The sequence below is a fragment of the Struthio camelus genome, chromosome 1 (assembly GCF_040807025.1).
Source record: "Struthio camelus isolate bStrCam1 chromosome 1, bStrCam1.hap1, whole genome shotgun sequence".
Taxonomy (NCBI): domain Eukaryota; kingdom Metazoa; phylum Chordata; class Aves; order Struthioniformes; family Struthionidae; genus Struthio; species Struthio camelus.
The window spans coordinates 93,798,716-93,825,381 of NC_090942.1; the positions used below are offsets into that span (position 1 = coordinate 93,798,716).

Here is a 26,666-nt window from a genome sequence, read left to right on the forward strand (position 1 = left end):
TGTGCAATGAAAAAGCAGTTGTGGGTGGAGCAAAGGCGTCATTTATAAAGCCGTCCGAAATACTGGCAGTCTTGCATGCCTTCGCCAAGAATTCTGGTCAGAAGGATACTGCTAGATTGTAAGCACATGATTATGTGGCTAAATTTTATATTTGAACACACGCAAGTCAAACGGGTTTCTGGGGAGCTGGAACTGTTTATACTGTGTGGGTGTCATGCCGTGCCATTAATGCAGTCCTTTCCACAGAGACGTTTACGTGTGCATGTACATAGAGTCCCAAGTAACCACTAAAAAGCTGTCTGAAAAAAGGGGTAGTGTGACAAGAGATGAAATCAGAAGGGCAGAAAAGCCCTGGTAATAACTGAATGTAAGGGATAACAACTGACTATCAGTGAAAGTTTAATTTTCCATCTCAAAAACAGATTTAGGGTTGAGCCAACATCCACCTCCAAAAACTCTTTGAAATCTGAAGTCTGATTCCACTTCAGACCCACTGATAATATATAAACGTTTTGAACAATAAAGGCAGAGAGACACAGAGACAAATAATGGCTGTGCACACCACGCTTCTGAAGTGGATGCGTACAGACTGCCTGCATGATGTTGAAAAGATCTTTGGTTTTTGCACATGCTTCTCAATTAAATTACTATGTCTTCATGGCTTTGAGACTGTCATTGCAGATGAAGATAGCTGTGAAGCAGAGGCAGAGCCTTTATTCCTAGGGAAGTAGTATCTAATAAATAGCGTCAAGGAAACACTGCAGAATGCCAAATAACGTGTCTACTAACGGACTGAAACAAGGAGACGGAATGCTCTGTACACTACTGTCTTTGTTTCAGATGTTCAGTCTCACAGCATTGTTGACAGTGGCACTATTTAGCAAATGCATGTCTTCCTGGAGAAGCGACAAAACAGAGCCTCCTTGTAGATGTTCCTCTCCTTTCCTGGAAGGTGAAAGCACTGAGCTGTTTTGTTGCGAGTCTGTCCCAACACCAACTCCACCGTGTTCAGCCAAGGAAGCCGGGTATTACTTGCTTACAACATTGAAGGGGTTTTTTTTTTTTTTTTTTTTTTTTTTTTTACATACTGTTTTGATACTTTCTGAGCCACTCTGAAAATTCAGTCTTCTCCCCCACAGACTTGATCTATGCAGGTAAGTTGACAGCTGTCAACATAAAACTAGCATGCAGTCCCCCACAATTCTGACAGACATACTGAATCACACTAAAGTATCATTATCAGCTAAGAGGCTGAGCCCTCACAGTGTAAGGAGTACCTGGAGGAGAGCAGAGTCAGATAAACTGAGTTTTCAGCTGGACTGTCATACTGTGGCAACCGTTCCTTGCCTTTCTTTACATTCATCAAGATTTTCAGAACACCATTTCAACGTCAAATTTGAACCAAGCAGAACATATTTCAAAAGGATACATAAGAGTGGGGATACCCCGTGCTGAAAGATATTTTCGGATTAGCCGCTCAGTACCATACCAGTTGAAACCTTTTGTTGCGTACCCAATACGTGGAAGATGCACACTTGCTGAAAGGGAGGAGAGAGCGCATACTCTTTAAGACGTGATACACTTACAGAAAACAATCTGGATGAGGAGTTCAAGCTACCCAGCACGAACGGAAGAAATATTTGGGAACACAACATGCCATTTGCCATGGAGACCTTGCTCTTACTTCACTTCAGGAAAAACAGTACAGGAGACATGGGAACTGGTCGTCATCTTTGGGTGGACTCACACATGTGGGTATAGGATTCACTATTCTGCTGCACAACCACTTACCATTCCTTTTCTTAGCTGCTAAATAAACCTTCTTCAGGCCCTTTTCCAAAGCAGGCAGCTTAATGCCAGACAAGTTGTTGGACCGATCCCGGTGCTGAGCTACAATTAAGGCCAACTATAGGGGGAAAAAAAAAAAGCAATCTATCTACAGTGCTAAGAGACACAGTACAGTGCTAAGAGACACAGTGATATCTGCTAGAAAACTGTACTATGCAAGTATTTAATAAACTAGAAAAAGCTCTCCTTTTCTCTAATGTTTAAATGCAACTTAGTTATATTCAGTATTTAGTGTCACTACTATTGGGAAGAAGACATAATGTTCGTTTCACAAAGCTTCAGAAACATCTGGGCAAAGCAACACAAACACACACACATACACACACAATTCTCACCAAGTCTTGTCCTCTTTTCCTGGATTTTTTGTCATTAATGGGGAATAACAGGGTTCCTCCTAACTCCAGGTCTGTCCAGAAAACAAGAACAGAACAAAAAATCAGCCATGAAGAGTCAATGGTGAATCAGCCCAGTGGTGATTTTACTCTCATGTTCTGTACTCCTTGGCTGTCTTTATTCCCTCATGATGATTTTACTGCAGTCAATCAGTCATTTTCTCTGGTGAAGGAAAAAAAGATAGACATCACCATCCCCCTGCGTGCTCATCCCCCTTACCTCTTCTACCCCTGCCACAAACAGTCTGAGCCCACAAATAGAAATAGAAATATTGAAACAAATAAAAGATCAACAGAGCTACAGCAAGATGTGCATTCTTCACCAGCTGTTTAATGTAGCTCAAATCTACTAATACGCGCAGGAGAAAATTAGTTTTTGGAGGAACCAAAGGTCCAGTTGGATTGTGCCTGAGGTGGCTTTCATCCTCCTTAAAAGGACTTTGACAGAAGATGCAGCGCTCTGTCTTACATAGTGAAAAAAAATCCTGTGAGTAATGGACAATTTTTTTTTTTAATGACTTGAAGAATAGATCAGAATGACCAACCCCTATGAAGGGTTCTCACACTCCAAACAAATCAAGTGAAAGCACAATCACTGTACGCCTACTTTCAGAGCCAGCGATGCAAATATCTAGAGAAAAAAGACAAATCATCAGCATCAAGGTATTCAGGTACCTCACCCCTGCAACATCAATGGGATTGAAGCTCTTCCAAGTATCTCGGCCTAAGGTCATATTTTAATCTCTTACCTTGCATCTTTCCTGCCATCTCATACATTTTCCTCGGCTGATCAGAACGAGCCTCCAGAGCTGTAAATAAACCGCCCCTTCCCCAGCGGCCAGAGTCATCTAGAGGGAAATGACAAGTTAGACTCCTAGAAACTGAGCTTGAAGACCACCACTGCAGGCAAGGCACCTACTCTGGTCAAATGTGATGAACGATTATCAGAAACAGAAATGGGAACCATATGTGAACTGAAGTTGGACAGCACTCAGGGGACCATCCTAGAGGATAAACCCGAGCCATTGAGAAAAATAAACCTGCCACAGTTCATTGAAAAACGCTGGAGGAAGAATTCTTTCCTACTGCCCGATGGAGATATTTATCTGAGCACGAATCATGGAAGTTACCATATAAACCTGTCAGTATCCCTGTATTCAAGGAAAGCTGGCATCCATTATGAGCCCAGACTGGTGGCCTGTGCTTCACAGAACTAATCCGTAACTTTTGTTTTGCAATTTGTAACTACACTAATTTCATTTGTAATTTGGGAACTTTTACTTTTACTTGATATTTCTACTTTAAATAGGAGTTTTCATGCTGAGCGTAAATTTAGCCAAACACATTTTCATGTTCTGCTACAGCCTTGGTCAGGAAGCAGCTCCAACACTGACTCAAGAGAAGCTCTGTACCCTAAATTGGTGTCTCTCAGCTTTAGTGTCTTCACAGAAGCCCTTAAATTAGGAGACTAGCCTAGAGCCTCTTGCTGTCAGTGTAAAGAAATAGGCACCACAAGAGGGCAGCTCTCATTTCAGCCTCTGGAAGTGACTGTCTCTCTCTGCTGACTATATAAGGGAGCTGATTTTCAGTATCTCAGTTCAGTGCCTAGAGCTTACATGGGATGAGTAGAAGGCCCTCCTCTCAGGATGCACTGTCCTCATTTGGCCACAGACACATGCAACTTCAAGGCACAAATGCACCTTTCAAGAGGCTCCCCCAGAAATCTACAGAAAGGGCATGAAAATTCCCATGAACCCCTTCCAAGCACTTCTGTGGGTTATACATAACAGAGCTGGACTCCGTGTTGCCTCTGCACCACTCAAGGGCATGTCACACTCAGGCCCCAAGTATTTCAGTCTGGATTGGAATTAGAAGCCACTGAGCTAGAAGGGACAATTTAGCCCCCTTCCCCACCCAACAACGTTCCTGTCATTGCGAGTCCCACCTAGGCAGTGGACAATGATGACATCCTCCTCTTCTGCTGTGGGGTGGGTGACATCTCCCATGACGTACTTGATACAGTTCAGGTCTGGGTCTCTGTAATCTAAATCCACATTTAGCCCAGCATCATCCTCCTCAAGCTCTTTCTCAGAATCACTCTCCTCTGAAGGGAGGCAAGCGGATGTGTAATGATTTGCCTCCCACCAGGCCATCCTGAAACAAATTAAAAGACAAGGTTCAATGAAAACGAAAGGCAGGGGGGCACATGCACCTTGGGTTTTAAATTGTTGCCGTGAAACACAGGAGATGGAGTCTTGAGTTGCAAATCTCAAACCCTAGATTCAGACCCGCATTCTGTCTGCTTTCCTCCCCTATTTTAGACAGGGTCCGAGATAACCACGGTTATTACTGTGCTACTAACAGTATGTGCTGGCACGATAAGTTGACGGAAGGCACAGAAAGAGTGAGCATAAGACAAAGGGGAAGGAAAGACAAAGGGGAAGGAATTATTTAGAGAGGCAACAAAGAAGAAGAGCTAGGAAGTGTAGAGGACGAAGAAAGTCACAGATGTCAGATCAATGCATAGGGGCCAACAGTTTCAAGTTAGGCTTCTCCTGAAAGTTGAGTGTACATTCAGACATAGGATCCTCGTTCATGCCAATCTCTATGAATTAAATTAGACGCGAAGACAGGCCCCTTGCTAGGGGCTCAAGCCATTTCTCCCACTTCACACCCCTACATTCTGCAGTTTGAGTGTACACTCAGAAACACGGCCTGCAGCTGTTTTTTCACCCTCTGCTCCTCTCCTTCCCAGGCCCATCTGCTTGAGAGGATAAAGGGCATGACCTGTTTTGGTCAATCGGACACACATTTCCAGAGCATAGAGTAACAGACCTCAGTTTGTAAGTAGCAGACACAGTAAAAAACATACTTTTTCTTGTGTTCTGCTTCCGCTTTTGCCTTCCTCTTTTCCTCCATGAGCCTTGCTCTCTTTGCTGCTGTTTCTTGGCGCTTCCTCCTCCTAGCCTCCAGCTCCTCTGCGCTCAGTGAGTGCTTCCTCCTGGATGACCGTTCACGGAGACCTGTTAGAAGGACCTGGAGAAAGAAGTATCACAGAAACAAACCTGCTCATCTCAAACCCTTGCTTGGTGCCCACCTTACCCAACACCCCATGTACCTTTCCATTTGTCTACTTGCCCCAGGTATTTGTCATCAAATCCCAATTGTCACATAATACTTGCTTTTGTGACCTAAGTTTAAACTACTGCCCTGCACATTAAACCTCTGATCTGTAATTAGAGCTGTTGGATCATCCAGCCCTCAGATTCAAGAGTCAACCTCAGTACATTTGTAGCTACATCTTTTAACATCTTCTGCAAGCTGTACGTAAACAGCAAAAACCATCAGCCTCATTTTCCACAAGCAATTAAGAGCATCATACACCTAGTCGTGTCTTTTGTCTTACACTTGCTTTGTTCCGGAGAGCTCTTCCTTCCTTGTGCATCTCTTCGATTAAGGCTTTCTGAAGATCCAAAAGCTGATGGAACGCTTTTTTGTCTTCTCTGCTGGGTTCTTTTGAATAATCTTTACCTTCATATAGATACATGTGATCTTTAAAAAAATAATTAAAAAGTGTAAATATAAACTGAAAACTGCCGACACCTAAAATACATAGCGAGTTCAAACAAAAAAAAAACTGGCTTCTTTGTGACACTGTTCTACCCTCTACAAAAAAGGAGATGCCACACTGGTAGTTTTTTGTATGTGTCAGCATCCTGTTGAGACAACAGAATCAAGATTGGCCTCGGCAGACAAAATCTTTTCAGTTAAGGCATTTGTATTGGCTGAAGCAGGCAAAAGGTTCTTTGCCAATTAACTGTTTTAAGTTGTGGCTCTATTACCACTCTCTTTGGTAACTCCACCTCTGCCAGCAGTAAAACCCTTTTAGCTTTGCTATCCATTTGCAGAGTTACTCTTGTAAATGGATATCACACCTTTTGTTTTGAGCTCCCAAACAAAATAAAAGCACAGAACTCTGGAAATATAGAGCTACTGCTCATCAGGTCAACCAGTTACAAAGACTTCATTGTAATTGTGCAACATTTGGATTGGAAGGTAGCGTATTCAAGATAGAGTACAGCTGTTGCAGTTGTTTATAGACTCCATGACTCTGCATTTCTTATCTCACATATTGGAATTCTTCAAGATCACTTTAACTGGTAGTTTTCATGGCCAATAATCTTTTGTTTGGAGACAAATACAGAACACCTGCTATACAGTCTTTCCCTAAGTTACTGTTACTTCTGTAAAACTAGTTCCATCTTAACAGTTCTCTGTGGGAACAACAACAGTTGCAGTTTGACTTTTTCCCCTTTTCTCCTAAATTTCATCTGAGGTCTCAAGATATTTGATGCACATTAAGGAATTCAGCGCCCCCCAGCCACCTCATGAGGCAAATATTGTTACCGTTATTTTACAGGTAGGCAAACAAGGAAACAAGAAGAAAAAGAACAATAAAGGCTGATAAATTAAACTTGTGAATAGGCCTCAAACAAAATCCGAGATACCTGCTTCATTACAAGACCACTTTACTTCTTGTTGCTTGAAAAATGCCACCTCTGTCTGGGAAGCCTTCTCTACTAGCATCCAAGTGTCAGGCCGTTCATTAGGTATTTAGATTCTTAACTTACTCTCTGTATCCTCCTCTTCACTCTCGTCTTCGTGTGGCAGCGCAGCATCTGTTACCCACATCCCTCCTTTTGTTTCTCCAAGGATGCTTTCTAGCTCCACATCCTGGATAGTACTCCCTTCAGACGAGAGCAATTTATCCAAGCCAAATTTCAGGATTTCACTCAGCTTTAACAAAGAGATGGGCAAGTCCAGTGTTAACATCTCCTAATTCAATCCCAGTTTCTTGAACTTCTCAGGCATAAATGCAAAGGAAGTGCAAGCGAAGCAATCTAATCCTCAATGTTACCTGGCAAAACACTTACTGTTTCACACACTTAGTTCTCCTGACACTTGATGGGTTAGGCGCCTATGACAAATCTCCCTCGGCAACACTCATCTAGACCTAAATGGTCATTTTTCTCTATTAGCTATACGACGTGACAGCATTGTATTAACTGCATTCAAGCAGTTTTCTTCATAGCCAGAAATGCCAGGCTTCCTTTCTCACCCTACTCCTTTAAAACAAAAGCTTAAATCCCACAAAAGTCCACGCAGAGAAAGATATCAGCAGGGAATTTCCTGTGGGCTCAGTTCCACTTCTCCCATGGAAATCACGATTACAGAGATAACATGTGCACAGCAGGGGCGGGGGGGGGGCCCGAGAGGGAAAGGATACACAGTTTCCAGCCCTCTCCTAGGTTTAGCTGCACACAGGGTATATATTCCTCTATATTTCACTTTGCTTGAGGTTGGCAACCCCAAATTCTTAGCACAAACCTCAGCATTACATATTATGCCCCGATTCCTGAGAAATTATATTTACCAAGAGGTCAACATAAGGTAGGCCAAGTTTCAGACTTTTGAAGCTGGCCAAAGAACCTACTGTCAGCTCTGTTTACAACGGAGAAGCAAGAGAGATGGGTAAGTTTCTAGAAACCAATGAGTTAGCTTCCAATTTAGACCTGTCATAATTAAAAATACACAAATAAAACAAGGTAAAGTTCTGCTTTTCCCTCTTCTCCCAGAAAACGCACCCTTTTCAGTAATGCATGAACCTCAACATTATAACACTTGTCTTCAAATTTCAGACGTTGTCTGGACCTGGGATGTCATTTTGGTTCTTAAGACACAAGCAACGAACTGTCATGTCCACAATGTACATCTCTCCCCAAAACAAGTGTTAGAATAGGTCCAAGTCAGACATACTTAATAGAAACACTCTGGGACATTACTGGAGTCAAACTGAGGGCACAGCTGTATTTTACCTGTAACTCTGCTGCTCCGTGAGGCTTGGGCGCTCCCAGAGCAAACTGACCTCCTTCTACAATGGCATTTGTCAGCCGGAGCTTGGAAGCAGCTCTTCGGTAGATTATTTCTTCGATTGTATCTCGCCCAATCAAGCGGATAATTTTTATAGGCCTTGCAAAGTTTAAGAAAGTTGTTGTTATTTTCCTTTTTTGAGGTGCACTAAAGTAGTTTCCTTGCACGGCACACTAACCCCTCATCCAATCCTTTGCAATGGACAAAGACAAAAGCAAAATCAGGAAAGATAAGTACCAGCAGAAATGTAATGTTGATACCACCGTTCCTTCATACAAGGAGAAATGCTCACTGCAAGTATGCAGCAAACCTCCAGGTTTCCTCTCCCCCTCCACATCTACAAAGCTTCCACCCTGGACATATGACAAGAACAGGACTGCATGAAGCTGCAAGAGAAAACAAAACCGTAAAACCCTCTCTGCTCTCCTCCCTTGGCTTTAATCTATTGTCCTTAAACGCTCCACTGCCTATAGAAAGGGAAAGCAATACTGAGACCAAGAGGGTCAGCAACGAAATCAGAAGCAGCAATGTTTCTCACTTGTGCTGACCAATCCGGTGAGCTCTTGCTATCGCTTGCAGGTCATTTTGTGGGTTAAAATCACTATCAGTAAAAATAACTGTATCTGCTGCTGTCAGGTTCATGCCAACTCCACCTAAAAAGAAAGAAGAAGGTCACAAAACATATTGTCGGCAGAAAATAAAGGTGTAGCTAGAGAATTTATGCCATGCAACGTTCTGCCAGATCTGATCAACTACATCAAATTCAATCCACTTCTCAGCCCCAAATCTGAGTATCACAAAGACCTCAAATGATATGTAAACCTTCCATATCTGTACCCCTCTGTGCTTTCAGCTTTCCACAACAGTCCAAAATTCAACCGTACTGGAACTGCAGTTAAAAAAAGACAGGATGCAGGTAAAAACAATGCAAAGCGGACTGTTTGTCAAAACTGATGAACATAGACACGCTCTTCAGCTGGTGAGTAGACTAATATAGCAAGGGCTGGTTCACTGAGGACTGCCCAAGTCATGAACTGGCTGGCTGCAGCATGTAAGTAACTGATAGATACACCATGGGAACAGTGGAAAACATCAGGTCTAACTGTATAAGCCCCAGAGCCTTAGTTTTTTTTTTTATTACTTAGAGCTTTTGAGGTTAGAGAGTCTAGACTCTCCTGGAATGAAAGGAAAAAAAAATATAGGGATTTTTTTTTTTAATATACATCACTGTGACTACATAGTATGGTTAAAGAGAGGGGAGCCCTTTGAAGTGCCTTTCTTCCAGCTCATGCCAAACACTCTTCAAAATAATCGAAACACCCCTGCAAGCGGAGACAGTCACATACCTGAAAATCCACACCTGTAATAGAACAGGGATAGAAATACTGCCATTACACCCATTCCCAACTGGATACAAGATGTCTTGACCACACATAGCAATATGCTGTAGAGAGCAAATCTGACTCTGGATAGCGTGGGCAGGGAGAGTTCAGGCGCTGTGGCAAGAGACACACTTATTCCTACCATTTAGCATTAGGTACTTCTCTTCAGTCTCCCCACATGCTCCCCTTAATACACTGCAATGTCACTGGAGCCAGTCTCCTCCAGGAAAGTATGACCAGAAGTCCAAAGGAAGAAGGACTAGTTCAAGTTGGATGCTTGAGATTAAGCAGTCTGGGTACTCCCTCTGGAGACAAGCATAAGCCTGGCCCTGTGCTTGTCTGAGTAAAAAGACGGGGAGGTTTGAAACTGTATAAAGGACACAGATTCTGCTTGAGGAGCTAAGAAGGGCTGAAGCACAGACGGCAGTCTGAGGGCATTCTCTGCAGTCTCAGGACAGTAAAAGGCTCTCAGTTGAGTATGCTTGCCAGCTAGAGAGCATGTCTGTGTTCAGCAAACTGAAGAAACAATCCCACAGGCTTCCTTAAAGGAACACAGTTCCTGCTTAAAATCTGGTGCTTGCAGAAATGAAATGCTGGTGAGATTTTTTTTAAGCTCAACCTGGCACAGGGACAGGCATTACAGCACATGGAACAAAAAAAATAAATAACTCAAGCGGTTGCAATATGAAGAGTATCTTGGCATCAGCTGCTGAAAGGAAAGCACAGAAACCAGATGTCCTAGCTGAGAGACCCAAGTTCAGGATGTGTCTCGTCTCCCTCTAAAATCCCACATGTGTGGAAACAGGGTCTGCAGGATTCAAAACACCCTGAAATCTTGCCAGCGACTGCAAGGATATGGGCTGTAGAAGCAGGATAGGGGTTGTTTGCGCCTCCCTTTCTTGACTTACCTGCTCTGGTGCTCAGCAGGAAGATAAAGATGGGCTGTTGACCAAAGTTCTTTATGGCAAGGTGTCTCTCTTCACCCCTAACAGAACCGTCCAGACGCTCGTAGCTGTAGCCTTTCCAAACAAGCAACACGTATGTTTCTGAAATTCTGTCTGTGCTCTCACCCCTCTTAACTCATTCTCCACAGACTCCCTCCTGAATCTTTTTACATCAAATCTTTCTGCCTTGATTCTCATTTTATTGCCCTCAACTCCTCCCTTCTCTCCCAATTAAACCTGGTATAACCTGAAGCAGGGACCCAGACTTGCACATTCACTGTTGGCAAAGGGTAATTTAGCTGAGTCTGAAGCAGAGACTCCTAGCTGGAGCAATCTACTGCTTGGAAATAAAACAGGACAATTTAGAGCCAAAGTAAAAGAACGTTAGCACACGGTCCCATTTCAGACTACACGGTGTTGTTTGCTGGCCCCACAATACAGGCCATGGCTCTTCCTCATGCAGCCTCCTGCGGCCTTCAACGTGTACTTTGTGTGCTTTCCTGTGAGCAAGCAGTATGGGATATGGTTTTGCATTTGGCTTTATGCTGCATTAATTGTCCAAAACCATAAACACCATACAAAAGCCTCTTTCATGGGAAATCCTAAGGAGGCATGAAGCCATGTGGATTGAAACAAAAGAAAACGTCCCAAGAACGCTTTGGCAACCTTGCCAAAAACGGTCTGATCCAATCTGCCCTTGTAGACATGCCGGGGACCCGCTGCCAAAAACTGTTTTTATCAAAAACATTCTTTTCCTGGTATGAACGTGGCCCAATTTGCATGCTGTGCTGGACGTTCTGAATCTGGAGCAAGCCTACTGCCTTCAGTGCAATTATTTCAATTAATACCTGCTGAAAGAACATGAGAATGTGTCCTGTAGCACACGGATCTTCTCAGCCAGCACAAGTGCTCCAATATCACTGTACTGCCATGACATATCTGGTCACTGGAAACCAGCTTAGGGCCTCTGGACAACCCGATATAACTTTTCTGAAACCAACAGGGCTCTTTGCTCACTGACACCAAACCTGGATTTACCCTTATGACCACTGACTCCACACCCACAAAACTTCACAACTCAAGCACATAACTGAATACATATATAATGAAGCATCACTACCCTGCCATCTGTTAAGGACCATTTTATCAAGGAACCAAAGCTGAAGCTACTTTTAAGAACAACACCGAAGCACAAGCCCATTTCAGACAGATGGTAGCACAACAAAGAGCTGAACTCCAGACCCTCCAACCCACAGCCCCCAGCTTGACTGCAACAATACAGTTTCTAACTACTAAGAAGCAATAAATACATTCCCATCATAGTCCCTTCTCCATCCTAGGCAGATCAGCCAAAGAGAAAGGAAGAGCATATGACAGAGATCATTAGGATAAGCCCTCTGCTGCCAAAGCGTCCAGAAGGTACCTCTATAGTCCATGTAGTCTTGCAGGATATCCAGCAGTTGAGTCATCTGAGAAAAGAGCAAGACACGATGGCCACTGGAAGAAGAAAGTGAGATTTCAAACTACTGCGATAGCATTTCACAGAGCAGTAGTGGTGTTATAATAGCCTCACAAGGTAGCGTTACGTAGCAAGGCCTCACCACCTTTGCATGCTGAGACTTGCACAGTCATGGCCCATTCCCTCACCACACACTGAGCCCCACATCCAGATGCAGCCAGTCAGCCTCATCTGCCATCGCCAGTTGTCACGTCCAGCGCGTGGAGTCATGGAGAGCTGATGAGGCTGTGGCACAGCACTACTGCTGGCTACATCCTAATGAGGATCCAAAGGATCCTATTTAAAAAACACACTCCTCAGCTTCAACTTAGTACCACAAGGTCTCCCTCACCACATAACCTGACACATCGGACTGCCCTCAAATCACACACCTCAAAGTGTCTGAGCTGCTGGGAGAACGTAATGTCAGCATCTCTGGGACAGTAGAGCATTTCCTTCTCCAGTAAATGACCCTCAAGGACCATACACCATTGTAGGCAGAGCTCAAGTGAGAAATCAACTGTCCTCCCTTTCAGCCTCTGCTCTAGGCCTCAGACTGTTTTACAGTGCTGTTTAAATAAGGCTTCACTGTTGAGCAGAACACAGGCATTTTGAAGTTTAGAAGCTGCACAGGACTGTTCGTGTGGCAGAAATATCCAAGGGAGAGAGGCAGTCACTCAGGGTGTTGTACAGAAGGAAGAAAAAGCCCTGCTGTCACATCAGAACTTGCAAGGTCTACAGAAGCTCTGTCCTTTGGAAGTAGACAGAGAGAAATCACAGCCCAATTAAGAGAGCAGGTAGAAGTCGTATCACGCAGACCACACAGGAATGCAAATCAATGTTTGATTTGTTTCACATCTGAGCTAGAGGGAAAAAAACAAGTCCTTGGGTTCCCTGTTCTGAAGTCACCAAAGCTCAACATCGAGATCAGAGTTCTGAATGACATTCTTAAAGTTTAGGTTGCTCATGTTTCAGTTTTCAGCTTATGCTTGGGTTTTGCATCAGTCAAATTCGTTTATCGCACTCACTATGCGTTCTGCCTCCTGGGCTCAGACAGGCACGGTAGCACAAAGAAACTCAAGCGATGCACCCACGGGAAACCCATGATCAAATCCTATGTGCTGAACACCATGTCAAATGCTTATTCCCCCGGGTTCCCAGCATAAGTTTAGCAAACATGAGCACACGTGAGAGAATTAGCTAGGTGTTTCGAGAAATGTTTAAAATGAAGCTCCAAAATCTCTGAGGTTCCTTTGTCATCTGTAATGCAGCCCCTGATACTCAGATGACTTCTTTAGGATAGTCAGTAACATGCATTAATGAGGGCAGTGTTTGTATTGTGGTGAGTACCTGCAGAAGCTATGGTTAAACAAGGCAGCTCCTCTTCCTCATTTCCCTTTTGTCCCTATGCCAAGCCAACCCAATCTTCCGCACCCCACCATAACATACCCAGCATACAAGAATGAAAGAAGTTTATCCAACAAGCACAGCTTGCCGCTGGCTTCAACAATATGGTCTCCAATCTCAAAGGGCTCTGGCTCAACACCTGGAACAAAAAGGATTTTCAGAAGCAGCCCTAATATTACACAAGTAACAACTTCATGCTCAACCTCAGTGTGCCTGCACTGCCAGTTATCACCAAACAGGACCCCAGTATACACAGGATTCTTAAATCAGGGTTTCACAAAGCATTGTGATTTCATTGTTTAGGTGAGAGAAAACATACTGACAAGAAAGCAATTAGAGGGCTAAAGTAAGAAACTACTGCTTCATGCAGCCCTCTACTTTATTCCTCATCATTAGTGAACTGCCGTATGTTGGAACCGGTCACAAAATCAGAGCTGGTTCTGATTCAAGTATAACATTACTTATTACTTGCTTCTCCTAACCATTACACTGTCAAGCAGTTGTAGAAATCTGTTGGGTGCATCTAGAAAAAACTGATGTACTCCTACTTTAAAAGGGAGGAGGGAGTTTTCTTACCATTGAAAAGGTATGGGTGGGCAACACATTTCCGAAGCTGAACTAAGACGTTCTGAAGTGTAACTTTGCTTCCTGTTTCACTTTCAAATGCATCTGGAACACAGAGTGACATGGAAAAAGAAAGGAGCAGGAAAGCCCACACTCCACCTGTGGGTGTGACTAGGAATGTCTGTGCTTTAGCACTGAGGTGGAGTATCTCTCTACACATAACTTGCATTTGAATTTCCAGGCTCAAACCTAACACAACCCTTTTCATGGGCCAAACAGATTTTCCCAAGTGTTTTTTGGGATAAGCCTGTAGAAATGAGACCCTGATGAAAACTAATCTGCCTTGTCAAACACTTAATTTCTGGACACCCTGCAAAGCGTCACTGGCATTTTTAAGAGTGATTTATAGCTCTTGAAATCATCAAAAGTAGTTTGGTGCAGCTCATTTAACTTTTTCAACAAACAAAGTAACATAGCACAGTCCAGAACCCCTGGGGAATCAGGAAGTTAAGGGATACATGTGTGTGAGAGAAAAAGAAAAAAAGACACATATAGGCTGATGTCAGAAGAAACAGGTTCAGCTCGCAGGATGATATTCACATAAAGCGATGTTGACTCTTTGACACACCAGGCACTAGCACTAGCAGAACAAAGGGTCTCCATCCCCTGTAGTTTTACTACCCCTACAAAAAGACGAGCACTGGCAAACGATATGATGTCGTATGCATACACAGAGGAGGAAGAATTCAGAGAGAAGCAAATACTTCATCTCTTATACCTGAGGGTGCTTTGTTATAGTTAGTTGGTATGAGCGCCAAGGAGTGAGCTATTATAAGGGTCTGTGACTATACTGTCTATATGGTCCTGCAGTTTTCCAAAAAGCTGAAACCTACCACCAGTAGGTTTAAATTTGCTATAGGGCATCTACCCTGCTGTTGGAAAATTTATAGAGGTCCACATTTTATAAACTTCTGGCACAACCTTTCTGTCTGAATACAAAAACATGGGATAAAAGCGGCTTACACAGTGATAAGCATTTCTAATTACAGGCTGGCCTAAAGCAGAATTCTGAAACTGACCCATCCCTAGCTCTGCAACAGCTCACTTCTAGACTCACTTGCCTCTATCACAAGCTAAAAGCACTGATCAGGGAGCCCAGAACACTGAATTTGGCATGTTCATTCTGTGCATGTTCTGCAGGCCAAAGCACCTTCTGCTTTGCTATAACCAAGCATGGATTCAAAAAAAGGAATTCATTCTGTTTTAAAATCAACTGATAAGGTTCAAAACTCCTTGTTACCTAGATCTTTCATCAAAATGGCCTTGTAGTACTTCCTCTGGAGAGCTGACATTCCATGATACAGAACTACTTCCACCTTCTTTGGCAGCTCCGCAGCCACCTCAGACTTCACTCTTCGAAGTAAAAACGGCTGCAGAAGGTGGTGCAATTCTTTGGCTACACAGAAGCACAGAGAAACAGGGGATTATTGAATTGAATGTAAGGAATTGGAACAACAATTTCATTACTATCCTTTCAAAATAACGAATAAATGAACCTTACACCTCTTAGTGAAATGATTCAAGCCTAATTTTACAAACAGAGAAAACAAAATACAGCTGCATACTCTTAGAGTACTTAAGAGCTATGTTAAGACAATTAATCATTACTTTCAATGGCTTAATTTTATAATTAATTAGCATTTTAAAAGGCAAATGAAGAAGATACAACATGTCTGCTTCCTAGTCAAGACAACAGCTAGTTCTGATTTAGGTATAACATTGTTTACTACTTGCCTGGCTCACTTTCCTTTTCAACCCCTTGGTAGTACTCAACAAACTCTTTTACTTGCTCTCTAGGAAAGATATCAGGCTCAATAAGGCTGAGTAAGGAGTACAGTTCCTGGAGACTGTTCTGGATCGGAGTGCCTGTGAGCAGCAGATTGAAGCCTACCGAGAACTGAAAGAACCAATAGCAAAACAAAATGATCAGGCAAAAGTGTCTGGAATGAAAATTCACTTAATATACAACTCCACCCATGCCACTCTTATCCATGCCCGTCTTAAAGCTGATAGATGGCACAGAAATAAATGCCTGCAGAATGCTGCAAATGTCTGCCCAAACCAGCCAGCCTGAGATCTGGGGCAACAGTCTAGGCATTTTTTAAAGGTAAGTAGTTCATTGTTGCCGGTGCCAGCCCAAATCTTATGCTCACATTTCACTGGCATGACAAGAGGGTATTCTGTCCTGAGACATTCACAGCACTCTAGCAGGGCTGATTGCTGATCTGAGACAGTACGAGGGAAGCTGGAACAATTCTACTAACTTCAATAAGCTCAGGCGACTCCGTTAAACTAGACAATGGAAAAAGTTGACTCAAGCTCCCATCAACGAGGCCAGGGTTCCATCACCTGCACAAATTTGTAGGTCCTCTCTTATTTTGTAAAGGTTTATTGTCTTGGGCCAGTCAGACTTCTGACGCTTCAGTCACACAGCTGTGGTTAAGTGCTATGTCTGGCTTCTTCACAAGCTTCATTCTCTCAAATTGCTCCAACTTGTCAAACACAAACATGAGCCAGAATAAGAGCGAAGCTCCAAGCACTGTCCACCTCCACATAAAGCCAACAAGATAGGCCCTGATCTATCTGCCACTAAATATGAGCATCTGTTCACCAAATCTGATGGAAATTGACTATGGCCCAGAGCGTAAAAAATACACCGAAGGACAGTGAATCCTTACTCTATACTGAAGAGAAGAAAGTCTGTAGACACTAAAAGATTTTTGAGTTCTTTTACCTCAGAAAGTGTCTTGTGAAGCAGAGAGCTCTGATTTTTAAGTCTGTGGGCTTCATCTACAACCAAGACAGTCCAATTAAAACTGTGAACAAACACAAAACAGCATCTTAAGTCAGGTGCAGATAATTCATTCTTGCCATTATGCAAAGACTGAAATATGCCATGACTCTGCCTGGCTGAACTTGAGATGGCTCCACACCATGGCCTGCACGCAAACATCACAAGGAGGGGAGGAAAAAAAAAAAAAATCACAAGCACTGGCTTACAAGAGACAATATCGCTTCTCAACTGTAGCCTGGATGACTTTTTCTGAAATCAAAACTAAGTAAATTCACTTTGCTTTGTTACTTCTCGCTCCATCTCCATTTCCATAGGTAAAAAAACATAGGACAGGTCAGTCAAACATCCAAGGAGGCCTACTTTTCAGAAAGAGCCCTTGCACCTATGCAAAACCCTAGCAACTATGATGAGGTTGTAATGGCAGAGCCACTGCAAGCCTTTTGCATCTCACCCAAGACAGGAGTTTTGACTTCTCCTGAGCTTCATACAGCCCTATGCAGGTGTCTCATCATGTATGCTACAGAATCACCACCGACCTGGCAGATCCACTAGGCTTAACATAAACCCCAGACCTTTTCAGCCCTCATTGTGGGTATGCACTTATTACTAGGGTTTCAATTTCCACATCAGAGTGATTTCCACACAACCAAGTCTGGCTCACAGGCAGGCGGGGGAGGAAAAGCATGGCCCTCTAGATTTTCTTATCCACACACTTCTCTTCCTAGTCGAGTAGGAAAACCCTGGAATGCCAGGGACCTACTTTCTCCTCACAGCCCTTCCTCTTCATCTTCCCTTGATTCCCATCTTTGCTTTTTAAGAGTGGTTCTCCATTGCCAGGACAGTCAAATATCATTGTTATTTTACAAGCTCTGCAATTGAATTGCAGAACGGACGCTGACGGAAGCTCAGAGGCAAGAGCAGAGTCTCCTCTGTCATGCATTACATGAGAGCAAGGCCCTTGCTCAACTCATTTTTCAGCTCTTTTTCAGCAGAAAGCAGTGCATCTTCTCCTGCACTGCTGGGCCAGGCAGACAGCTGCACACCGCTTTTGCAGCAGTCTCAGAAAAGGCAACAGAGTCCACCACTGGAGGATATCTTTTTTACAGCTCTCAAACAAATAGCAGGGGTGATGACCCAGACTTTCCAGACTGTTAAGCAGAGAGAGGCAGGTTCCAGCATGGAAAATAGGAGCAGGAGGGAAGACAGCTGATATAGAAAACTTGGTAAACTGCTGGTGATAAATGCCTTGTCCATTCAGCAACAGTGAAAACCTTACCACGTCTCAGCTTTGTTATACTGCTTGTAGAAGGTGGTGGGACATCTGATAACTATGACCCATCTTTAAAGTGCTCTAAGACCCACAGAAGGCAAGGTACAAATGATTAGCAGCCACCTTTTTCAGAAGGAATAGTAGAGAGGGAAAATACTTGAGTGACATGACTTGGAATCACTGAGGCTATGTGCTAGCCTTAGAACTAGGAAACTGCGCTGGAGCCAATGTTTCTATGAAACTAGGGCTAGTTATTTGCTCCACCTGGGTACTGACTGTTCTGTGTCCAGGTCCAAGCTGCAAAACACGCAGAATCATATGCAGCAGCACAAGACATGGTTTGGAGCTTTAAGAACTGTATGCCTGTGGCCAGCTTTCATACTGCAGGCTCAACGCCTGGCTTCCACCATGACACGTTCATCCAGCAAAATCTCCTATTTCCAGCAACGGCCAAGAGCAGGTGCTTTGCAGAAATACAGCAGGGCTCCCATAGCAGACCTGACCAGTTGCGAACAGAGAGATCCCAGGTTGTGTCAGTGGATGCTCCTGGATTTCTGCTCCTGCAGAGATCCTGAACCATTCATGAGACATGACTGCCCCAGCATTTGTCACATTACCCCTATTATAAGGTACTGGTAGCATTATTAAAAGATCTGAAAATTCCTCCCCACTTCAAGCATAGGCTTCTGGAACATCCTGCATGATCATGACAGTAGTTCCTACAGGATGAGTTGTAGCAATATAACCAGTCTTGCTAGAAAGCATAATGCTCCTTAAGCCTTCCTCAGTTCTGAGTGATAAGTTTATTGCAAGAGGCAATAAACTGCAGGATATGGTATCAGCATGTGATCACTATAATATAAGACAGGTCAAGTTCAGCAAATTTTGCATCTAATACCTCTAAAATCTGAAATTTTTGAAGAACACCTCTGTCTCCTGGATTGATATTTTTAATGTACTGCTGTAAGCCATTATGTATCACTTTATTCTGAGTTAACTGGCTTGAAAACTGTCCTTGGGGTGAAGTTTACATACATTAAAGACACTGACATTAAAGATTATTTACTGAAAGATGGTAAAGGTAAAGCTCTAATCACTAGTACAGAGCATCCACGACTTGTGAAACAAGCATGGGATCTCACACACACACACAAACATACATTTAGGAAACTGCTGACAGACCCACAGAGTTGACTTGAAAAAATTAAAACCAGACTCACAACTTTAGAAATGCTGCATCTTTCAGGCAAATCTGTAATGAAAGAAAATGAATCATTACTTATGACTTAACATTAACAGGTCCGTTAAGAAACACAGTATCTTTCTGTCTACTGCAAGCTATGGTGAAATGGAGCAGAGTGGAATGAACCACAACCTAAAGAAAGTAACATGACAGCTATTGTAATCACAAGCTGTGGTGATCCCACATTTTAACTTTTCTCTGGCAAAGCACCAGCAGTAAAAGCTCAGAAAAACAATATTAGAGTGATTTAGAGGAAAATGCAGACACCAAAGTCTTTTCACCTCTTTCAAGTTTTTTCCACATCCTCCTCCTCCTTCAGCATCCCATTCTTTTTGCTCCTAAACAAACATGGGCTTCAGTGGATTAACCTGAGCCATTACAATGACTTGCTAATATCCTAAAGTGCACATTTTGCTGGCCCAGCTTCAGATTCAAAGAGCAAGAGGAAGCAGATTGCTCAGGAGAAATCCTTAAAAAGCACAGACTTTTACCATCAAAAGCAAAGAGAGACAAGAAAAATATTAGCAAAGTGAATATCTTGACACAGCTGATCTTTTTCTCTTTGCTTCAGTGTGAACACCTCAATTTATTACATTCAGGACAAGGATTATCACACAAGCTACCCACTCCTGCTTGTGCTACGTGGGAAAAGATGTAGGTTCAGAGTGGTCAGACCAGGTCACACAGACAGCTCCCAGAGGAAAGAGACAGTAAAATACTTAAAGAGAGGGAAAGCAAAAGGACAAAAGGATAGGAAAATCAGAAGGAAAAAAATGAACCAGGAGCAGTAAGAGAGGCTTTTCATCTAATTTCAAGCTGGTGTGTTTGTTAAGAGACTCTTAAAAATCAGCATGCTAAAAGTAACACCTGAGTGGGACTGACTCATAAGAGAAAAATGAGGGCTTTCTTCTGCTCACAGATAAATTAAGCATCAGGTCTTGTAAAATCCAAAGCAGCGACCAAGGGAGCAGCACTACTCTGGTTGGTTTTCAGGGCAGCTCTGCTCTGACACAGCCCAACGTCCTATCAACTGTAGCAGGAACTGTACCATTTTATAGTCCAGGAATGAGAGTTTTGTCTGATGAGGGCATGCTGAAAAGAGCACAACCAAAGGCAAGCTGTTTCTAAGTGTTCCTATGTTGCCTGATTGATAGGCTCTTAAGAATTACAAGTGTGTACGCTTCTATTAAACGTTACGGGTCTGTAACGTACCATACACAGGCGTATACAACCTAAGACACTGCACATACTGCCAATAGGGTGGATGTGTATCTGTTTTCTTTACTCAAAGCGTGATGCAGCTATGCTATAAAGCTGGGGTTAAATTACATTATCTTAGTGACACAAAATCTGCAGAAAGCTAGAGTGGGTGAGGTGGGTTACAAAGAAGAAAATCTCTGAGGAAGGTCAGAGATGTGTACAGAGGACAAGACATGAGCTGGGCAGCACAGATGAATGAAAAGGGTGAAAAAAGAACACTTTTTGCAGTCCTCAACTGCCCAAAGACAGCTTGACTACATGACTGAACAAGGAAAGAGGTTGAGTCAGACGGCTTTGTTAGCCCACAGGGGTTTTTTTTTTGTTTTTTCTATCAGTAAAAAATCTCTGCTTTAATAAACATACTGCTACAAGCATACCCTCTCATTGAGCCTACGAAATTGAGCCCTCCTTTCAAGTGACAGACATCATGTACCTCATATGTTGTTAAGAGCGCACAGAAATGAGATTGTCCTTTCAGGTCTCCCTGCAGTTTGGCTCGTTCCTCCTTGTTGCCTATGTATGTCACAAAGGAAAGACCGGGAGCAAACCTGTTGTCATGAGAAACGAAGAGAAAAAACACCAACACCAAGCTAAGTCTTTTGTGACTGGACTCCATTATCAAAACTAGTTAGTGCACAGCACAGAGATAAAGCTGAATTAAAACTTCCTATTCAAACATCTTTCCCTCCTGTGATACGTGGCTGGATGTTAGCTCTTGAATCTAACCCCTTCTTGATTGATTTGCGCCTCAGTTTGGCACTTTATTTGCTGGTTCTGGTCTGGACAAGCCCCATATAAGCTGCTTGTTAAGAGACTCTTAAAAATCAGCATGCTAAAAGTAACACCTGAGTGGGACTGACTCATAAGAGAAAAATGAGGGCTTTCTTCTGCTCACAGATAAATTAAGCATCAGGTCTTGTAAAATCCAAAGCAGCCCTTCTTGATTGATTTGCGCCTCAGTTTGGCACTTTATTTGCTGGTTCTGGTCTGGACAAGCCCCATATAAGCTGCTTTCTCCTAGCTGTCATAGTCCAAGACAGGTGACTGCAAACCAATCTCATGGTACATCCGCTATTCTGAACTGAAAAAGCTGATGAAAAGCAGGATGCTGAACACACACTTTCCCCAGCTGAGACCAAAAAATTGATCCAAAGCCAGTTAAAATAAAGGGGAATGATGTGTGCAGCAAACAGTTCCAAGTCAGGGTCTCAAAAATCTGTCCTCGTAGCCAAGAAGCAGACAAAAATGGTTCAGTGGAAGAAGAGCTGCGATCATAAAATCCTTCTTCACTTCATCCCATCCCTAATATTTGCCTAACATTCCTCCCAGACAGCTATTCAGTGCAGATCTGTAGCACCCTTCGATGCATTTTCCCTCAGGTATTCCAACTGTAACTCTACTCAAATCAGGTATTTTCACTTCAGGGTCTAAATTGGATAACTTTAAGTTTTGAGAGACAGCATCATCCTATAACCACAAAGAAAGTCACTTGCTCTAATCTTTAACTTCCTGCCCCTCCTCTTAAAAGGAATGTTTGAGCTCCAGCTTAAAAAAAAAAAAAAAACAGAAAAATTCTGCATAGTGAATGTGCCATCAGTACAGTCACTGAACCCCAGTGAAGATGGGTTGCATGCATGGATGTAACAGGATTTTGCATGCCTCTGTTAGCATGCAAAGAAACGTACCACTCCACTTGGGTCTTACTTTTCATCATATTGAATCCTGGCTGTCTTCAGCAGACTTTGCCTGAGAGAGACTCAGCATGAAGGGTTACAAAACCAAACAATAAAAAGCAAGGAACTACTGGAGGCAATTGTACTGAAAGTCATCCAGGACTGTAAGTCGGATGAACCCATGCATACCACAAACATAGTAGAGACTGTGCATTAACGGCAAGCGATGCTTGCATTGATTTGTTGTTTTGGTAGCTTCCCTTTTTACTTTTTTTCCTTTTGAAAGGAAGAAAATTGTTGGACTGAGCATATTTGAAGAGAATCTTTGTAACTTGCTGTGCAAGAATATGATGATTCAGACAACGAAACTTACTTCTCTAGTTCTTCCTTCCAGTTGCTCAGAACAGACAGAGGACAAAGTATCAGAAATGTCTCTTTGTTCATTAACTTTTGGGCCAAATAAGCAAGTAGAGAAATAGTCTAGAAGGCAAAGAAAACACATTTTTTTAATAGCAAAAAAGGGCTCAATCCAATACCCTGAAACTACATAAACTTTCTCCTTCTTGAACTTTGCAGCTGGCTCCTACAGGTTATCTAGCACAAAGTGGAACTGAAAAAGATACCAAATGAGAACCAGCACAAATGACAGAAAAGTTTAGATCCAAAAACTGTGACCCTGACATCTGGAGCCCCCTTTCCAAAGCCCTTTCTCCCACAGTTACAGAAAAGAAGAGCTACCATACATCATTTTTTAAAATGACTAGTTCGTTACTGAAGACTCACGGAACACCACGAGCTGAAGCAAAGCACAACGTTCATTCTCCAATAAAACTGAAGCCCGTCTAAAAACTCAACACAAAAAACACTTTGATAAATGTTCATTTGTATTCAGCTTTAAACCATATGTTGACAAATTCAGAAACCATCTTGCTGCAGGTGTGTCGAAATGATGTCATTCTCACTGTACTGGCTGTATATTGTCCCTTTGTCACAGACCTGCAGGCAAGAGTGGGCCTCATGGATAGCACAGCCCTGACTACAGCAGGATGCACTGCTGTGATCCCACCCATAGGCAATCGCCTGGGGTGTCTATGGCCTGAGGCACCACACTGCAGAGCTAAGTGGGAATATAGCGCTAAGAAATGAAATGACACTGCAGAAATGCTAAACTCTGGTAGAACTATGTGAGAATATAATGATTAAAAAATAGAAACAAAAATCATAAGGGAACAACAGTACCTGACTGGATAAAGAGACAATTGGGCTCATGATTGGTTTAAACTGCTGCTTTTGGCGGGGAACAGCTTGGGAAGCTATAAAAGGTTAATGCCCTCCTACATGGTGTGGACCCTGCTCCGGACAGCTGGACTGACCACAGGACCCCAGCCAGTGAGAATGGGATGCCTGCACCACGATTCTTCCCTGACTGACAGGGGACTGAAGAATCAGAATTCATTTGCAACTCAGCTGCAAACCCAAAGGCGCATAGAGTAATACGCAGTGCCTGGCTATAGCTAATTAGGCCAAGAGATTAATCTAAGAGTGAATAATAAATGCTTACTGCTTGTGGCCATGCTACACCTGGAGTCCTTGCTCTTTTACAGCCCCCCCTTAAGTTAAGAAACATTCAAAAAAACCCTTGGCGCAACACCACACCCTTCAACTCCACATACTCTGAACTATACACTGAGAAGTCTCTTTAAAATCACCATTCACCTTTTTACAAAACCCTGAAACCCTTTCAGAGCATTACTCAGGACCTAACAGGTTTTAAATGAATAAGGAATAAAAGAAACAAAGAGTTGTATTTTGAGTAAGGACTTTAGGACTTGGTCGCCTAACTGATCAATTGTTAGGGTGCTTTTTTTCCTCATCTTGCAGAAGCATTGGGACTAAACAAACAAACAAACAAACAAAAACAGAGAGCAAAGCTGATTCTCCAGAAGAAAAACACCACCACTGCCACGCACCTGACAAGTCTTCCCAAGACCCATCTCATCACCCAGGATGCAGCCATGCTGGACTTCATAGCACTGCACCAGCCACTTTACACCTTCTACTTGATAGGGACGAAGCTTAATGCCTGGAATAAAAGCAATTTGTTGCATTTAGGTAGTCATCCCATACACTCTAAATACTGTTACACCTTGAAGCCAGGCAGAAACAGGTCTTGCGCAGACCAGAACCACCCAACTGTCTCGCAGGAAAACCATATACGCTTTCAGCGCAAGCTAGTTTGCCCTGCTGGAAAGGACTGAGACAATGGTATTACAGTGAATTCATTAAATTAAACCATAGTCAGGAATTTGCATACACAAAAATGCCCTAAGCCCTGTACAAGGCCTGTACAAGGATAATTAAGCCGCTACTCTGCATTCCTACAAGAAAGCTGGATTTTCAGTGCAGGCCACTTTTAAAAATACGGTAGAGACATGCTTTAGGCTAACGGTCTGCAAATGTTTGTCTAACAGCCTAGTATAGCATAATAATCGTTTCTAAACAAGATGTTTTCCAGATTTCCCATGCTTAAGGTAGGATACAGCACCACAAGCGCAGACCACCATAGCTAGCACCACTGCAGAGCAATCCTTATTGTCAGGTACATTACATCAAATCAAATCAATTAGAAATTTTCAAGGTCTTTTCTTGCACTTGGACCTAAGTACTGTGATTACTGGCAACACTGACACCTCTGCCCCTGCCACCTTAGCTGTCCCCCCACTGTTAAACATAAAGCTGAATGAGCGAACAGGGCTAGGACCAACTCACCAGCCCACAGGAAACAGAAGACCAAACTAGCAAATGGGTTGAAGTAAGGGCTCCCCACAGCTAAGGAAAGCATGCAGGCAGGCGGGCTGGATAGCCCAGGTACTCTGCTTTCTTTAACATCTAGCATTCCAGCAGTGGAAAGCGCTTTACAACTTTCACTAAACTTTATGACTCACTTCGACGTAGATGAAAGTTGTCTTAATTTATTTGATAAAGAAGCACGGAATGGAAGTTGCTTGACTAAAGCTGCACAGAAACATTCCAGCAGTCAAAACAGAGCCCGGGAAACCAAGATCCAGGCCTAATCCTCTAACTGAAAAGACAAAGACCAGGTGACTGCAAAACCCAGAAAAGGCTTGCAAGAGGCAAGGAGGGAAGTGCATCCTTTTCTGTAACAGCCATGGCCGAATTTTATAAGCCTGAGAGATAACTTTAGTTCTAGCCAGATGGTCAAGACAGGATCAGCATAACCATCTTTGTGCAGCACAGCAGCTGATGTACTGAACCTACCAGATCCAAGCAGTACCTCCAGCTAGGGGAAGGGCAGGGAGGAAAGCAGTGGGATGAACCAGGAAGCCTGCTAGCCTGCTGGACTACCAGGATGCAAGGCAGCGTTCCCTTAATCTGCAGCAAAGAACATATTAAGGAAGCTAATGTAAAGCCTCCCACCCAGGCTATGCTCCTCGCAGAAAAATGACTCTGTTCCTACCAGACTATATAGATTCCATTTCCAAAATATCAGCAAGGTGCGCAGTGTCTGACTTTTTTAGATTGTTTTATTATTTCCCAGAAAAAATAGGCATGCAGAGTGTATCCAGAGAAACTAAACATCAAATACTGGAATACTAAAGAAAGAAAGTAACTGTATTACCAAAAACGTCTTTCAGTATTACAAGAGTCATCACTGATGATAAACGGACTCATAAGATCTGTGATTAAAGATTTGTCCTATTTTTTTGACATTGCTGATTGGGAAGATACAAGAGGGAAAACTCTTATGCCTCAGTACTTAATCAAATTAAAAAAAAAAAAACTTTTATTGTTGTTACTTAGTCTCTACAGTAGTCTATTTAACCCGATGAAGTTTGCGATTCGTAGTAACACCAGCAAACCACCCCCGCTGAGGCGGGGCAGGAACCGCAGCCCGCCAGCCCCAGAGGCGCATGGCCGGCCCGCTACACCGAGGAAACAAACCTCATTAAAATTAGTGTAATTGCTTCCGCAACTCTCCGCGAGAGAGCAGGGGCTGCCGGCACTAACGGTGCCCCTCGCTCCCTCAGGAGCCAGGCCCGGGCCGCGTACAAGGCCCGGCCGCGTCGTTTAACGGCTGTAAAGCGGCAGCTCCTGGCGCACCGCACTGACCTGTCAGCCCACACCGGTATATGTCCTTCTCCTCCACGCCCGGCCCCGCCGCCCGGGCTCCGGATGCACGACGCAGAGCCTGGAGGAAGCAGGACATGGCGGGCAGCGAAGCGGCGCGGCCGTCTCGCCCCGTCCCGGCAAACACCGGTCGTTACATCCGTTAACGGTCGGCGCCGCTCGCGCGCTGCTCCCCACCGCCCCGCCCAGCCCGAGCTCAGGGCGCACGCGCAGTCGCGGAGCGCCGTAACGGGCGGCGGCGGCGGCGGGAG

At 43.4% G+C, this 26,666-nt stretch overlaps 1 protein-coding gene across 5 annotated transcripts; it reads right to left on the reverse strand.

The window, feature by feature from the left end:
• Nucleotides 1-382: 382 nt before the first annotated feature.
• On the reverse strand, nucleotides 383-26,655 carry CHD1L (chromodomain helicase DNA binding protein 1 like). Of its 5 annotated transcripts, none has more exons than XM_068958407.1 (23): nucleotides 26,398-26,655; nucleotides 24,237-24,349; nucleotides 22,640-22,746; nucleotides 21,027-21,141; nucleotides 19,311-19,342; nucleotides 16,761-16,842; nucleotides 15,761-15,923; nucleotides 15,267-15,422; nucleotides 13,979-14,071; nucleotides 13,445-13,541; nucleotides 11,921-11,994; nucleotides 10,462-10,572; nucleotides 8,710-8,824; nucleotides 8,117-8,270; nucleotides 6,872-7,037; nucleotides 5,647-5,792; nucleotides 5,113-5,276; nucleotides 4,186-4,394; nucleotides 2,990-3,088; nucleotides 2,184-2,254; nucleotides 1,792-1,906; nucleotides 1,430-1,538; nucleotides 383-734 (listed from the first exon to the last, which is right to left on the reverse strand). In XM_068958407.1, the coding sequence occupies exons 1-23, from the start codon at nucleotides 26,492-26,494 to the stop codon at nucleotides 656-658; spliced, it is 2,667 nt and encodes an 888-aa protein (XP_068814508.1). In that variant the 5' UTR covers nucleotides 26,495-26,655; the 3' UTR covers nucleotides 383-655. The 5 variants fall into 5 exon arrangements, with proteins under 5 accessions (XP_068814508.1, XP_068814517.1, XP_068814533.1 ...); XM_068958416.1 differs by having other exon boundaries at nucleotides 5,653-5,792; nucleotides 26,398-26,622; XM_068958432.1 differs by lacking the exon at nucleotides 1,792-1,906 and having other exon boundaries at nucleotides 5,653-5,792; nucleotides 26,398-26,630.
• Nucleotides 26,656-26,666: the final 11 nt, after the last annotated feature.

Excerpts from the sequence above, each read along its gene's own strand:
- CHD1L (XM_068958407.1), bottom strand. The coding sequence starts at position 26,494 with ATGTCCTGCTTCCTCCAGGCTCTGCGTCGTGCATCCGGAGCCCGGGCG. Across the intron at positions 15,423-15,760 it reads TGAAAAGGAAAGTGAGCCAG|CCAAAGAATTGCACCACCTT; the intron begins GCAAGTAGTAAA and ends GCTTCTGTGTAG. Across the intron at positions 1,539-1,791 it reads AGCAGCTAAGAAAAGGAATG|CAAGTGTGCATCTTCCACGT; the intron begins GTAAGTGGTTGT and ends CCTCCCTTTCAG.